This window comes from Ailuropoda melanoleuca, chromosome 17 (assembly GCF_002007445.2).
Source record: "Ailuropoda melanoleuca isolate Jingjing chromosome 17, ASM200744v2, whole genome shotgun sequence".
Lineage (NCBI taxonomy): Eukaryota > Metazoa > Chordata > Mammalia > Carnivora > Ursidae > Ailuropoda > Ailuropoda melanoleuca.
The window spans coordinates 21019652-21036730 of NC_048234.1; the positions used below are offsets into that span (position 1 = coordinate 21019652).

Below are 17079 nucleotides of genomic sequence, written 5' to 3' on the forward strand. Positions count from 1 at the left end.
ATATTGAGCTTTCCAAACCAATTTTTTATTTGTGCTTTGTAACCATGTAATCAAGGACTTCCACAAGAGATGTTGTTTGATAATGCTCCTTTCTAAGAAACTAGAGAAGCATTTTACGTGTGGTGTATTTATAAGCCTTTTTCCAGAGTATATATTTCAGATTGCTTAATTTCAAAAATTAAAAAGAATAGCCCAGAATGTTCAAATAGTTTCCACTTGAGGGAGTTTTAGATTTTTTTTTAAGCCCTGAACTATACTCATTATAACATGAAACGATCGTGTAAATTAATATTCTTTTGATTTTCAGGATTTTTTTTTTAAAACACTGGAGAATGCTTTTGTGAATCAAGGGATCATTTCTTAAAGTGAGCAATTATCTCATAATTGATCCGTGTTTATCAGGAATGTAGACTGTTTAGCTACAGATATGAATTGTGATCTCCACTTTGTCCCCTACTCCCCTTGTTACTTTAGGTTGATCTGTGAATGTATCCTATGGCGAGATTGGGCTGATTCTGTCTAAAATTTGTACCAAAAATTACATTCCTGGCTTTTTCTCAATGACTATGTCCACTGTCAGGCTTCAGCCATACACCTTGTCTTTCAGTTTGGGGGCTCAGTTGATAGATTGAAGTTCTTGTAGCTGACAAGTCTCTGGGAACACAAGTCGCTCCCAGTTCCTTCTGCTTTGACTTAAGATTTACAGTAACACGTTCCAAAACATACAAAAACAAACAAACAAAAAAATAAAACCTACATAAGGAATATTTCGTTGATATGCCCACCTTAGATCATAGCTCTAGAGCTATGCTGTCAATGCAGTAAGGAAAGCCACGCTGGCTATTTAAATTTGAATTTGAAATTTAAATTAAATTAAAATTTTAGTTCTGTAGCCACACTAGCTAGCTATGTTTCAAGTGTACCATAGTTCCATGTGGCCAGTGGCTGCCGTATTTGGCAGCACATACACAGAGTATGACCATCATTGCAGAAAGTTCTAGAGTACCACATTGAGGTGGGCAAAGAAAGGAGGTCCTATTTGATTATGATGGTTATAGGAATGCTTTCCAATTTGCGAAGTCAGCCATATTTGCACGAGTACCTCAGCTAAAAGCACCTTCCTTCCCAGTATGATCGAAGTGAATGTAGTAGCAAGCTAACTGCAATTTGGCCAACTTCATCGGTCCCCAGAGTTGATTTGGGTGATCTACCTTGGGGGGTGGTGTCTTCTGCTTTTCTTTTGTCACTGATGTGCAGCCTATTTTCAGCTGAGTACTCAATCAATGAAAATAATCTACCCCGACAGAGGAAAGAGCCTAATTAGGTTATGACTGGCCCTTTGCTATCAGACATATCCCCCCACCATAACATAGTTTCTATGTAACCTTGAGCCAGCACCTTAACCCCTTTAAGTCACGATGTATGTCTCAGGTGATGGTTATGAGGATTCAGGTTTACATGTGAGGCACTGAACATGGTGTCTGGTACATATATGTACTCAGCTAGTATAAACTACAGAAGTGGAAAAAAAGTGTAAAACTTCTGCCAAGTTCCACTTAAGTCCTGAAAAATCTTGCTGTTAAGACAGAGCATCCTTTGACCTGTGAACACCCTGTACAGGACTGTTGAATCAGCTGCTTCTTACATACCCATCGTGATTTAATGGCATAGCATACATTCCTATACGTATGTTAAAATGCTCATTAGATTTACTGTGCATGTGATAGATTTCCATGAGATCATGAGATTTAGATATTTACCTAGACTTTTTTTTTTTTTTTTTTACATTATCTTTGCCATCTTTCAATGTAACCTATTTCATGGAGGGTCTCAGCAGGTTGTAAATGGTATATCTAAAGGGAGAATAATTGAAAAAAACTTAAGAAGGTTCTATTCCCAAAGACGTGAGCAGAGTTAAGAAAACCCAGAGGAATGGTAAAGCACCCTGGGACTAGCCGCAGTGGGGAGACATGAGTCCCTAGATCTGAAGGGGAAAGCGGGAAAAGCTGTGGCATTAGGAGATCATCTCCTTCCCTCAAGGACTGTGACCTTAGTCCAGGAAAGTAAGCTTTGCCCAGACAGGAAGAGAGCAGAGTTTGTAGGGGAATAAATACTTTGAACACTCTTTTTTTCCCCATCCTTCTGTCTTCTCCCACTGCCTATCATTGGCCAAACCCAACTGGAAGCCAGAATGTAAGGAAAGTGGTTAACGTAGTCCATTCAGGGTGTTTTCCTGGGCAGAGCAGCATGGAGAACGATGGGAAGTAGATGTTGAGGAGCAAATGGAGAAATCCCGGATGGCTCTTGTACCTAAATTCACGGCGTGAAGAGCCGTTCTTGTTGCTGATGTCTGATAAGTTTATTGACTTATGTATTTGCTAATACTAATGCCTCCTATAAAATAAAGGCAATAAGAGTGAATCTGAGTGACAGTGTTCTGAAGAGTAAATATATTTTTTATCCATTTAAAAAAAGTGAGATAATACAGTTTGGTTTCCCAAATAAAAAGAAAAAAAAATTGTATTCACTGAGTTTGTGTCAACTGTCCTACAGAGAGTAAAAAAAGAATGAAAATCAACATTTTTCCTGCTTCCCTAGACAAAGTCGTTTCTTGCAAGACTGGTTTAATTAATGCTGCACTTAGATGTCAAAGAACATGGGAGTTTGTTTTAGTCTTGACCTCTACCTACTCAAAAGGAGAATAATACTTGGTTTTGAGATTTAAATGCTATAATTTACAAGTAAGCTCTCATACAAAATGAATTCGAAGTAAGTATCAGAGGAAGCATTGAAAATTTGGCAAGGGAATAAAGATTTGAAGATTGCAGTGGTTTCATTTACTAGAGACGAAAGCTACCCAGTTTTGATGGGATTTCTTTCCAGGTCGCCGCTGTAAGTGCCTTTGCCCAGACTCTGCGAAGATACACGTCGCTCAATCACCTGGCCCAGGCAGCTCGTGCAGTGCTCCAGAACACTTCCCAGATCAACCAGATGCTCAATGACCTCAACCGTGTCGACTTTGCCAATGTCCAGGTACTCTACTTTCTTTCAAAATGTGTTTTATAAGGAAAGACATCCCATTTTTTCTTGGTCATGAAGATCATCCTATTTCTTTCCTAAGTTTCATCGGTGCACAGACAGCATCTATGTTCCTATATCCTGAAAGTGGGGAGTCCGACTCAGTTGGGACTTTACTGCTCCTTTGTTTCGTGGTTAAAGTCCGCTAAGATGTATCGTACTCAACGCGACATATGTCCGCGGGGTTTGCTAGTTAATGGAGTCGGGACAGTCACAGTCATGGAAGTTGGGTAGGCAAGAAATTAAACTCTTCCATCTGCTAGCTCGCGACCTTGGACAAGTTGCTTAACTGCTCTGGGCTTTCCTTTTCTCACCTTGTAACACCTATCTTAGATTATTGTTGACATATTGAGTAATACATAAAGCCCTTTGCACTATAACACACAAAAGATAGATGTTTTTAATAGTGCCCCACCTTAGGGCGCCTGGGTGGCTCAGTCGGTTAAGCACCTGCCTTCAGCTCAGGTCATGATCTCAAAGCCCTGAGATCGAGCCCCACATTGGGCTCCCTGCTCAGTGGAGAGTCTGCTTCTCCCTCTCCCTCTGACCCCCCTCCCTGCTTGGGCTCTCTTTCTCTCTCTGTGTCTCACATAAATAAATAAAATCTTTTTAAAAAATGGGAACCCACCTTGAAAGAACAAAGAACACTTAGAAACTCTGTTTCAGAGTGCGTGGTAAATATTTGTTCATTTGAAAAGAATTAGGAACAATATATTTGGCTATTTTGTTCATCCAAATGAAAAAAAAAGTATTTTAACCTTGTGATCGAACTATTTACTTGGACTTTAAAGTACACTTACAAAGATAGCCACCTTAAGAATATTATTATGAAATCCCACAAATATTTTATTTCGGATACTAAGATAATGAAACTAGTTTTTACCATATAAAAATAGTACATTGCTCAAAGCACAAGCAACAAAAGAAAGAAAAAATACATAAACTGAACAGGATCAAAATGAAAAACTTTTGTGCTTCAAGAGACCAGCAAGAAAGTGAAATGACAACTGATAGAATTGAGGAAATTTTTATAAATCATCTATCTGATAAATTTTATGTCTAGAATATATAAAGAACTCTTACACCCCAATAATAAAAAGACAACCCAGTTTGAGAAGGGCAAAGATCTGGATAGCCATTTCTCCGAAGAAGATAGACAAGTGGCCAATAAGCCCCTGAAAAGATAATGAACGTAATTAGCCACCAGGGAAATGCAGCTCAAAACCACAGTGGAATATTACTTCACGCATGCTAAAATGGGTATAATCAGACATATAATCACAGAAAGAAGGGAGTTAAAGGTGGAATATGCTACCTTAAGAAAGAGATTACTGATTAAACCGAACAGTGTGGGAAGTAAGACTCAAGATATAGGGGGAAATGAAGGCCCCTCCTGAACCCTCACACACCACTGATTAGAATGTAAAATGCAGCCACTTTGGAAAACAGTCTGGCAGTTTCTCAAGAAGTTTAACATAGAGTTACCATTTGACTCAGCAACTTCACTCCTAGACCAAGAGAAATGAAATCATGTCCACCTAAAACTTGTACGTGGACATTCATAGCACCATTATTCATATTAGCTGGATGAAAATGGAAACAACCCAGATGGCCATTATTAACTGATGAGTACGTAAACATATCCATGCAGTGGAATATTATGGGGCAATAAAAAGTGAAGTTCTGACACTTGCTACATTGTGAATGAACCTTGAAAATACTATGCTAAGCAAAAGAAGCCAAACACAAAGGGCCACATAATGCATGATTCCTTTTATATGGAATGTCCAGAATAGATAAGTCTATAAGAGACAGAAAGGAGGTTCCTGATTGCCTGGTTTCTGGGGACTGTGAATTGAAAGGTGATGGGGGGGGAAGGAGGGGGGTTTCTTTTGGAGGAAATGAAAACATTCTAAAATTGTGATGGATGCACAACTCTGAATGTTCTACAAGAAGCCATTGAATGATATATTTTAAACGAGTGAATTGTATGATATGAGAATTATACCTCAGTAAAACTTAAAAGAAACCAATGCTTTTGGTTTAAAATAAACGACTAATTACTCCTGTTTCCTAGAAATTTTAATCTGCAGTTCTGGTCTAGTTTATCATTTAGTTATATCAAAAAATAATATTTGGGCCTGATTCATTTTGGGGTATAGTGATTAGTTAAGTTCATTCTGACTTTTATGGATTGGGCTCAAACTCCTGATTATGTGAAGTCTTAAAAAATCTGCCTTTCTATCTTATCTATCTATGTAGAAGCATGTATAGGTACACACATGCAAACACAAAATGTTATAAGAACAAACTCTCAGTTTGCAAAGCCATTAACTTTACATAGTTCAATGAAATTTAAGATTAACTGATTTTAGTGAGAATATTAGAAGTTCATATTGTCTGAAAATTTGTCCTGTAATGTTTCTTTCACATCTTCATTCAGAAGAGATACTTTAAAAATCACCTTAAAATAAGTTAGTACTAAGGTAACTTGTGGTTTCAAATGTAATGTTAAATTCTGTAACAGAAAATATAAAGAATAATTCCTAATACTCTCTGAGAAAGGTTTTCCGTTGTGTTTGTGTACTTGTGTATCTGTGACCCTGTGAAGTATTNACTTGTGTATCTGTGTATGCAAATGAGTTCCTCCAGGATATAACCACAGACCTTGAGAACATCTTTGCATTTAAATGGAGGATTATACCTCTGCTCTTCTCATCCTCCCCCACCAAGGCTCCCTTTTCCCTTCCTCTGGAGCGTTCCTGGGTCTGCATGACAGTTATCAGTGCTGATACCTGTATGATTCACCATCTGTCCTCCGAGACCCCTTTCCTTTCCTCAGAGGACCAGGAGCACAGTGGCGTGCCCTCTTCCCCCCCCCCCACCTTCCTTCGCACACTGTGTTCATTTCAATCAGTAATCTCTTTCTTAGGGTATCACATGTTCCACCTTTGACTCCCTTCTTTCCTTCCTTTTCTGTTTGGAGCTTTGCCCAGTTTTTGTAGAGTCCTCTGGAATTCTCCGTCTTCTTCTGCCTCTCCTTCCACTTCTGTCACCCTCTCCTATTCATCTGGAAGTTGTCCCTCCCCCTTCAAAAGGGACCTCAGGACCAGGGACACTTATGAGGGTGGTGTTCTTGCAATAAGGAGACTGTAATGTAAAACAATGAGATGACATTTAAGTGTCAATGTTTTAATGCTCTTCAGAGCTTGAAAGTACTAAAAGGTTTCTTTCAGGATAGCCATAAATCTTTTTCACCACTTCATTCTTCTCTAACTCTTCTTTTGCTCATGCATTCAAGATACTCTTTCTAGGGGCACCTGAGTGGCTCAGTCCGCTAAGCGTCCAACTCTTGATTTCAGCTGTGGTCATGATCTTGAGTTATGAGATTGAGCTCTATATCAGGTACATTGCTCAGCAGGGTCTGCTTGAGATCCTCCCCCTCTCCCTCTGCCCTTCCCCCTGCTTGTGCTCGCTCACTCTCTTTCTCAGATACATAAATAAATGTTTTAAAAAAAGATAATCTTTCTACATCGGTGTAATTGGTTTTCTGTTTTATTTAATTGATAGCATTGCAGTGGTGTTTTTGTGTATAGATAAATAGTTTCTCATCAACATTATGGGCGAATAGGTTTGATGGGTTGACCTGGTAACTTACCCATTGTGTACACTTGTGTTGGCTTATTTAAAAGATTCCGATTCTGAAGCTACCGACTCCATATCATTTTGGATATAATTTATTTGTTATTAAGAACATCTTTATTGTTCATCTTAGCTTTTTCCATTTTATAGAGCTGACATGTCCACATTCCTTTCACAAGGGAATTTATAGTGTACTCTATTATTAGTATATTTTCAATCTCCACAGTTGTAAAATGATATATAATTTGAAAAGCCAGAATAATGTCCTGTGGTTTTATTTCTCTAAGTTAGTTTTCAGTCCCAATTATCCTCTCACTAAAACTAACTTCCAAGTAAACAGTGAGTTTGAATTTATCGTAAGAAAGGAAATTAAATTCTTCCAAGGATACTAGTGAGTTCCTCCCTCCCCACGCCCGACCCCCCCCCATCAACACACAAACAAAAAACAACCCTCCCTACAATGAGTATGGAGTTTAAGTTTTACAATATGAAAGAGTTCTAGAGATCCATTGCATAGTAAGGAACATATAGTTAACACTCCTATACTATACTCTTAAAAATGGTTAAGATGATAAATTTATATCATGTTTTTTTAACACAATTTTAAAAATGCGTAGACTTTAATGAAAAAAAAAACAAAAAACCTTCCCTATGCTTTCCTTAATGCCTAATTCTTCCCTGAGTACTCTCCTAGACTCTTAATATAAAATTTCGGAGTCAGGGCACCTGGGTGGCTCAGTTGTTAAGTGTCTGCCTTCGGCTCAAGGCGTGATCCCGGAGTCCTGGGATCGAGCCCCACATCGCTCTGCTAGGAGCCTGCTTCTTCCTCTCCCACTCCCCCTGCTGTGTTCCCTCTCTCGCTGGCTGTCTCTCTCTCTCTGTCAAATAAATAAATAAGATCTTAAAAAAAAAATTTCGCAGTCACTTGACAGTGTATATTGAAAGAGTTAACTATTCTCCTTATATAATTCTGTCATAAAAGAGTAAGTGCAGGATTTGCCAAGATGTAGCTTCAAGATAGCTAATTCCAGCATTCTTCCTAATAGTAAAAATCCGTAATGAATATGAATGTCTAACTGTATGGAATTGGTTATGAAAATAATGGTATATTCATGCATTAAAGCAAATTCAGTCATTCAACAATAAATATAGCTCTGCATTTGCCTACATGGAAATTCAGCTATCATATATAGGTTAAGAGAAACTAAGCAGAATCTCTACTCGAATGTGTAATATGCTCCTTTTTTATTTTAAATATTTATATATGCATAAGCACATAGTGCATGTGAATAGTTTGAAAGGTTTATGCATCAGCATGTTTTAGTCATCTCTTGGTGTTGACATCTTAGATATTACTAATATTTTGTTCCTTTGTACTTATTTGTATTTTCGGTTTTTTCTATGATTCTATTTTAGTGTACTTAAAACTTTGAAAGTGATACTTAGGAGGTAAATCGGAAAGACTTTATGGTTAATTAGATCAGTGGATGGTGTCATCTGTTGAAAATTGAGAAAAAAACTGTAGGTTTCCCTAGGGAAATAAAATAAATTCAGTTTGGGCATTTTGTACTTGAAATGCCTCCCAGGTGAAATGTCTCTTGAATAGGTAACGTCAGAAGAGACGCTGGAACCAGAGAATGAAGATTAAGGGTTTATTCAGCTGAAACTGTCCGTGTGAATGGACTTGTCCTCTGAGAGCTCAAGGAATAGAAGCTATGCACACCCTTTCCAGAAAAATACACACATAATCACGATGTTTTAGAGGTAGAATTGGGGCCTTCACAGACACCACTCCATAGGAACTTATCTTGAAAACATTATCTGCATGCGGTGAACCCGGCTTAAAAACTCTTGTCACATCTCATTTCTCTATTTTATACTTGGGGAAAACGAGGCCCACATAGATCACGTGAGTTACTTGAGGTGGGTTTAGCCAATGCACGCCCTATTTTAAAATCATGTCCTTTGACTCTTAAACGTTATATTCCCAAATAATTATATTTTGACCCTGAGAGTGTATATTTTTTTAATTTTAAAATACAACACAGGGGTGCCTGGGTGTCTCAGTCGGTTAAGTGACTGCCTTTGGCTCAGGTCATGATCCCAGGGTCCTGGGAATCAAGTCCTGCATCGGTCCCCCTGCTCAGTGGGTAGCCTGCTTCTCCCTCTGCCTGCCACTCCCCCTGTTTGTGCGTGTTCTTTCTCTCTCTCTCTCCCTGACAAATAAATAGATAAAATCTTTCTAAAAAATGTTTTTAAAAACCCACAGCACTGGAAATGTCACAAAACTTATAGCAACTACTAAAAAGTAGCTTTAACAGTTCCTGTTCCCATTGCTGTTACCAAACGTGAAACTTGTGAGACACAGAAGGAAAACTGTAGTAATGGAATTCCTAGGCAGGTAGATGTCTGCCTTTTCTCGAAAGTAGTTTTGTGGTCGTTGTTAGTGTTGTTTTCAGTTCTGTGAATTAATTTGCATTCATGCCCTTGCCTTGATAGCCCTTGAGATTTCAGTCCCCGATCCATAAAACTCGTACAGCATATGCTCCTGCCTAGTTCCACTCAGGGCTTGTTTCTCTTTTAATCCTGAGGGACCACTTTTGGCCAATTGAATCTGTTTCTCCATCTGACTTACCCTAAATCTTCTCAAATGGATGGGCTTTGAAGTTTTATCTGATTAAGTGGAGGGCGGGGGGGAGAGAGAAAGAAAAGAGAGAGCGCGAACTTTTGAAGGCAGTATGAACACAGTAGAAGAAAGACCCCGCACACTGTCGGTTTGGCTTCTCTTTTTTCTTAGATAATCGTGTATTTGAGTCCTTCACACGGACTCGCTAACGTAGAAAAACCACGTCACGCTTCTGGGCCGCGTGGTGTTTTCAGGCACAGAGGCGCTGCTCGTTTTCTTAATGCCCGGCAAGTAGTCCTCTGTTTTCTTCATTCATGTCATTGTCGGAAGCTGGCATTATGATTTCCCATTCGTGCCGAGGGGTTTGAGTGCTGACATTCAAGGGAAAGATGCTGAGTTGAAGTTTCCCTTTGCTTTCCGTGTCCTGTCCCAGGAGCAGGCTTCTTGGGTGTGCCAGTGTGATGACAACATGGTTCAGAGACTAGAGACAGACTTCAAGATGACCCTCCAGCAGCAGAGCACCCTGGAGCAGTGGGCCGCGTGGCTCGACAACGTGATGATGCAGGCTCTAAAGCCCTACGAGGGAAGGCCCAGCTTCCCTAAAGCTGCCAGGCAGTTCCTGCTAAAATGGTCTTTCTACAGGTATTGTCTCGCTTTTTCCTAAGCTTGATTTATTGTTCATGTTCTGCAAATAGGTGTGCATGTGCATGCTTCTCAGACAGAAGGAAAAGAAACGACCGGAGACTTTGTTGGGAAACTCCCCGTTGCAGTGACCTTCAGCCGGCCTCGTTGATTCCAGCATCATGGAATCGTAGCAGGAGGCAGATGGGAATAAACTCTCTTGTTAGGCAAACGAAGCCTCTTGCTCGCAGCCCTGGAGTTCTCAGGTGGGAGCGTCTCAGATGCCAGTCTAGGTGACGTGTTCAGCAACAGTCAGAAAAGGGCCCAGTGCCCTCCCGCTTGCAAGCAGACATTATTTGGCCTCTTTTGTGAAGACTTAACCACGCCCTCCTCTTGATTCGCTTAGTGCTGGAGATGTGCAGACTGTGGTCACTAGTCCGGGAGCATCACTTTCACTTGGAAACGTATTACAAGAGGGGATTCTCAGGCCCCCACCCCAAATCTCCCAGACTCAGAAAGTGCAGAGTTTGAGCCCGGCCATCTGTGCTTTTATAGAAGTCTTTTAGGTGATGGTGATGCATGCTTGAGCCATCTCGTTCATTTCTTAATGTTATCAACTACCACTGTTTCCAAACCTAGCCTGTACATTAGAATTAGTGTAAAAATAATGAAAATCACGGGAACCTCCCCAAACTCTACTGGTTCAAATTCTTGGTGTGTGGGCAGTGGTGATCAGGAATAGAGGGAATCAGAAATTTTGTCTTCAGAAATCTTCCTCCTGGTGATTCTAACACATAGCCAGTTTAAGAACCAAGAATCTAGTAGACAGTGCACTATGAATCCCTTATTGACTAAAATAATATAGATATAAATGTATGTTTTTATCACCATGGAACCCCGGAAGAGAAGGCTTTCAGGTGGCGTGATACAGGATATCAAATGTCAGGATGAGTTGTTGATCACAGGTCTGCCCCAAGTGTTAAAAACAGGGCCTGTGTACGTAGGCTTACTTACCATACATACATAGGATGAAATTGAGAGATGGGGTTTCATTTCATAACATGAATTAACTAAGTTATATTTTTGACCCTGCATTTTTTTCTTGTGGTGGGAGTTTGGTTTTTTTGCTTCTTTGGATGAAGATATCCCCCCTGACTCAGGCATAAAGGCCGTATCTGGGGTGTAGGTAGTTCCTAATTCAGATCCTGTGCAGCCTTGCACATATCAGAAAGTAGTGACCACGGGACATTTGGTACTGCGGCTGTGGGCACATTGTGGTCATCCTCTAGACTTCAGTGGTGAGTCCAGAGCTGGTTGGGCAGCGGGAAGGTATATGGATAAGTCACAGAGCTTAGGAGTTTGTTAACCCAGAAGCCCAAATGGTAAAATTTCCATCTTCTTTTGAGCACCTTCATGAAGATGGAACCAGAGATCTTTTAATTATGATGATAGTTGCTTTGGTTTTTATTGTAAGCGATTTCTGTCTTTGAACTGATTTTACTTGATTTCATCCAATTCTTATATATTGAGCTGAAGGAGAGCTCTAGCTGCATTCTATATGCTTAATGAAGTTCACTTCGTCTTACATAATAGTTTTCTGATGTCTCTAGCCCAGGGTCAAATGCGGTGAAAAGAAAGCCTGCCTGCTTTGTATTATTGTTGTTTTGTTTTTGTTTTTGGGCTGGGGTAATCCCACTGTTCTCTTTCTCCTACATTTGATCCCTTTAGCCCATGGGATTTGAGAAGGGCCTTATTAAAATGCTGCCTGACTCAGTGACCCCCTCGTATGCTGCAGTAAAGCCAGTGCTGGGTTTTGATCTGGGAGCTCATGAGGAAGACTTGATGAGAGATGTAGGTTTTCCCCGGATACGTGGGGAAGATTTGGAAAACATTGTCACAGTGTCTCAAAGAAGCCGCAGCAACAGTCGGGGCAATAGTAAGAATTCAGAATTTTAATTTGGGAACATTTCTTAAGAAGATCTCAGATATTTTCCCATTTGCCTGTGACTTGACTTTTTTTATTCAGACATTTTCTTTGCAGCGAGTCATACAGATGGTCTATGCATTTCATGAATGATTGACGAAACCACAGTTATACAAGCTGGTTTTCCCAAAACCTATACTGTCAGAAGCAGCGTGCATTCTCTGTATCAGAAAATGCAAGGTGGTTTTTTTTTTCCCTTCTAGTGCTTTCTTATGTTGTTATGTCAGACTTGCCCTTACTCCTTCCTGTGGGTTTTTTCTTCTATATTTAGTTGATATCGTTTTAGAAATATACCCCTGAAGCCTCCATCTCCGCAGAGATCTGTTCAAGTATCTTGAAAGGAGAGAAAATTACTTACTTGTATTTCTTGTTCTCTGCAGATATACAAACCTGGTAGATCATCACTTGCCTGCCCTCTGTCCTCTCTGAGTCGGGGATAATTGGCTTGTTATTATTAGACACTATTATGGTTATTATTTTCATTTCAAAAAGACTCAAAGGCAAATAGTTCAGGACCACAGAAGGAAAGGCATATTCAAGACAGATGCATACCTCCTGCTGGTACGAAAAGTCCAGAGCTTAGAAATGGAAGAGCCTTTAAAATCTGAACTGTTTTTACTGAGGTGGAAGAACATATTGGGTAATGAAAACTGTTCACAAACTATCAGAGAGGCAGAACTACAGAGGGTTTTTTGTTTCTGTTTTTTGTTTTTTTCACGGTCTGGCATTGTAGTAAGAGTTTGGTGGTCACATACACAGACCCTTCGTGTTCTGAAGCCAGGTGATCTCATGATTTCTAAAGTTCTGTGTATATATTTACGTGCACACAAATAGAGAAATGGGCCGGCAGAGAATCATGGGCAGACACGCTCTGCTCCAAACGGGGGTCTCTCCTGGCCTGCTCTGGCTTTGAATGACTACCGTTGGCTCCCCGGGAGGTGGGAAAAGATATTACCACCTTTCTTGGGCAGAAATGGGGAAGTTATGTGGGCCATTTCTCAGCTTGCGTGTTTTGTGGTTAACAGAACAGAGCATTCCCCAGAGCCACTCTGAGGGTCATCCAAACATCCCATTTTTAAAGAACAAAATTTAGAGCTTTGATACAGTGACTTGAAAGGGGGTGCAGGGAATGTAGTTTTCCTACAACTGGATGATTTATAAATCTTCCAGAAAGTAATATTCTTTTGGAGTCAACTGTAAGCACTGTTTGAAAAGAGAGTTTGCATAGGGGTCACAGGTGTGATGCTCTCCCCTTTCTTCTTAGGAAGGGTGTGACCTATCCCCAAATACACAGAGAGGTGGACTGAGTATCATTTGTTAGGGTATATGTTTCAGCTTCCAGACCATAGTAATAAAGATAAATACACAAAGGGGTCTCTCATCTGTAATAAAAGAATTAACTTGAGAACTCTGATTTTTAAAAGAAGTTGAATTTATGGTAACTTAGCAACATGAAATCCAGTGGAGTCTGTTTTGCAACATATCTTACAGAAGTCTGAATCAGACAAAAAGTTTCCAATTAAACCATTAATTGTATCATTTAATACTTGGCTTGTAGGGCAAAGGCCAAACATAGAGAAGATACCAAAGTAGACAGCATTAATCATGCAATTTAGCTGATGCTTTTCTAAGCATATGACAGTAATTTCATGGCATGCTTATCAGTATTTGATAAAAACAACTAGGGATTATAATGGAAGGTCAGCAGATTCTTTTGTTTTCCAACAGATTTTGGTATTACGTGTGTATTTTATGCTGAAATAAGGTGATTGCCTGTCTAAAAGTTTCAAAAACACTTAGAATAAAGTCCAAGACCATGTCATGGCCTACAAGACCCAACATGGACCAGCCAGTAGTGACCCCAGACCCAGACTGTGTGTTCTCCTCTTTGCTCACTGTCTTCCAGCCGCACGAGCCTCCCGGCTGTTCCTTGAACACATCAAGCATGGTTCTGTCTCAAAGTCTTTGCGTTTGCTCTTGCTTCTGCCTGGAAAGCTCCTATGTTCACATGGCTCACTTCAATCCAGTTTCTGCTCAGTTCTATCCCCTTTACCTGACAACCTAACTTAAATTGCCTGCCCCCCATCACTCTCTGACTGTTCTCCCTAATTTCTTTTTTTCCATAGGATTTATCACGACCTCACTTTATATTTTATATCTACTTGTGTTTTTTTTCTCAACCGTTTCTCTTACTGGAGTGTGAGCTCTGTTGATACCAGAATTTCCTCTGACTTGTTCTAGAACAAGACCCTGGCACAGAGTAGGAATGCAATAAATCTCTATTGAGGGGATGAATGTAAATTCTCTTGGAGAAAAACAACGGGCTCTGTATATGTCTATAGTAATGTCAGAAAGCTACTCAATATGAATGCTTTCCTTAGTCATTAACATGATTTCAGTTTTTTTCTGTCTTAAAGGAAATATAAAGGCCTAAAACTTGAACTTAAAAATACATATGTTATATGTAATTCATCCTATATCTGTGATATTTGTCCCTGCAAAAATTTATTGACACGCAACTGACCCAGAATTGGTTTTTTTATATTCATGATGTCATCTATTAAAATAAACATATTTTAGTGGTGCCTGGGTGGCTCAGTTGGTTAAGCGTCTACCTTCAGCTCAGGTCATGATCCCAGGGTCCTGGGATCGAGCACCCCATCTGCCTCGCTGCTCAGTGGGGAGTCAGTCGGCTTCTCCCTCTGCCCCTCCCCTCTGCTCTTCCTCTCTCTTTGACTCTCTCTCTCTCTCTCTCAAATAAATAAATACAATCTTAAAAAAAAGAAATATAACAAATTTTTAAAAATAAAATTAACATTTTTTAAATGAAATCAGTATGTGCTCACTTTAGAAAATCTGTGAAATATTACAAATACCTAGGAAGGGCACCTGGCTGGCTCAGTTGACAAAGCTTGCGACTCTTGATCTGGGGGTGGTAAGTTCAAGCCCCATGTTGGGTGTAGAGATCACTTAAAAATAAAATATTTTTTTTATTTTATTATTTTTTAAAGATTTTATTCATTTATTTGAGAGGGAGAAAGAGAACATGAGTGAGGGGAGGGGCAGAGAGAGAGAATATCCAAGCAGACTCCCGTTGAGCATGGAGACCAACATGGGGCTTCGTCCCACAACCCGTGAGATCAGGACCTGAGCCGAAACAAAGAGTCGGACGCTTAACCTACTGAACCACCCAGGCTCCCCAAAAATAAAATCTTTAAAAAAAAAATTAAAGAAATATACTTACATCATTCATAATTTTAATACCCAGGAATAACCACTGGTAAATTGTTGGGGGTTTTTTAGTGTGATAGAATATCGGAACCCAGTTGTTACCATATCTGTATCTTTCCTGTGGCATTTTTCATTTAACGTTATAACTTAAGGATTTCTTGCCATTAAACATCTTCAGAAACATTACTTTTAATGTCCTCACAATATTCAATATTATGTGTATATCTCACATATTATTTGCACATTACCTTTTCCCCTTATTCTTAAGTATTTAGGTGGTTTGGGGCATTGCAATACAATGATAAAAAAATACTGTATTCTTTGCATGAAATTGTCCCTGTATCTTCAGACACATTCTGGTAAAAGTGTTTGAACTTTGTAAAGTGACTTACACTGTATTAATGAAGTGTGCTATCTCAGTGCTAATAAATTCCCATTACTTAAGGGTAAGATTTAAAAAAAAAAAACAAACTCTAAAACATTTGTTCTTAAAGAGACTTCTATATATTTTACCTCTTTAACTTGACATAATATCATAGACGCCTTTCTGTGTTACTACCTTTATGTCTGGTTTTCCTCGGTTCTTTAAGCTGCTGTATACCGTTCGTATATGAATGAGCCATAATTTGCAATTTGTTTAGTCAACATCAACTGATGGATATTTGGTTTTCCCTCTTCGTTTCTCACTGGTATAAATATTGCTAGAATTAAAACTTATCTTTGTTCATTGTGTAAATTTATGGAATTAAAATCACTACATTAAAGGTTTTCTGCATTTTTAATTTTGATAATTGCCAAATTTCCCTTCACAAAGCAGTTTCATGCATTTATACTCTTAGAAACAGTAAATGAGAGTTCTTTTCCCATCGTCCCTGTAACACTGGGCCTCCTCATCTCTTATAGTATGATAAATGATATATGGTGTTTTACTTTAACTTGCAATTTTTACAGTTTTGAAGAAGATGACTCATATTTTTGGATGTTTGTTAGCCATTTGTCTTCTCTAGGATATATTGTAAATATTTGCTGTCTTCATCAAGAGATGCATTTAGGAGCAAATATTCTGCTTCTGTCTGACTTGATTTTTCAAAATTATTTACTTCATATGATCAAGTTTGGATGAGTATAGGTAAAAATATTATGCAACATTTTATTTTCATGTTGTATTTGCTTTTGCTCTTTTAAGTAGAGGTTTCTCTGCCTTTTAAGATTTTTCCATAGAAAAATAATTGTTTAATTTCAAATATATAGAATTTTATATTTGCTTATAGAATTTTATATCTGTTTATAGAATTATAAAAAGAATTTTATATGTGTGGCGTATGAATGAAAGAATCTGTTTTTAAGTAGTTTACTTATAGAGTTCTGAACTTGAGGTATTCACTAAGGTGTTTGAGTCTAAGGAATTATTCACTAGAACTACTGTATATGATAATGAAGGTATTATTCTAATATATGTAGTACTGTGGTAATGGATAATTTTTTAAATTCCAATGTAATTAACATACAGTGTTATGTTAATTTCAGGCCTACAATAATTCAGTAATTCCATACATTACTCAGTGCTCATGATGAGTGTACTCTCCATCCCCATCACCTAGTCACTCATCCCCCCCACTCACCTCCCCTCTAAAAAACCATCAATTTGTTCTCTATAGTTCAGAGTCTGTTTTTTGGCTTGTCTCTTTATTTTGTTTCTTAAATTCCATGTAGGAGTGAAATCATATGATGTCTGTCTTTCTCTGACTGATATTTCACTTACATTATAGTCTTTAGATCATCCATGTCATTGCACACGGCAAGATGTCATCCTTTTCATGGCCGAGTAATAGTCCAATGTGTATATATACACCACATCTTCCTTATCCATTCATCTGTCGATGGATGGACACTTGGT

The 17079-nt window shown here is 38.9% G+C and overlaps 1 protein-coding gene across 7 annotated transcripts in view; it reads left to right on the forward strand.

Annotated features, from left to right (window-relative positions):
- Positions 1 to 17079, forward strand: part of RFX3 (regulatory factor X3) — a 275646-nt gene that overhangs the window by 232132 nt on the left and 26435 nt on the right. For all 7 annotated transcript variants that reach the window (XM_034647224.1, XM_002919098.4, XM_034647226.1 and 4 more), the window contains 2 exons: positions 2884 to 3033; positions 9780 to 9988. In XM_034647224.1, coding sequence (XP_034503115.1) covers positions 2884 to 3033; positions 9780 to 9988 — 359 coding nt within the window. The remainder of the gene's footprint in view (positions 1 to 2883; positions 3034 to 9779; positions 9989 to 17079) is intronic.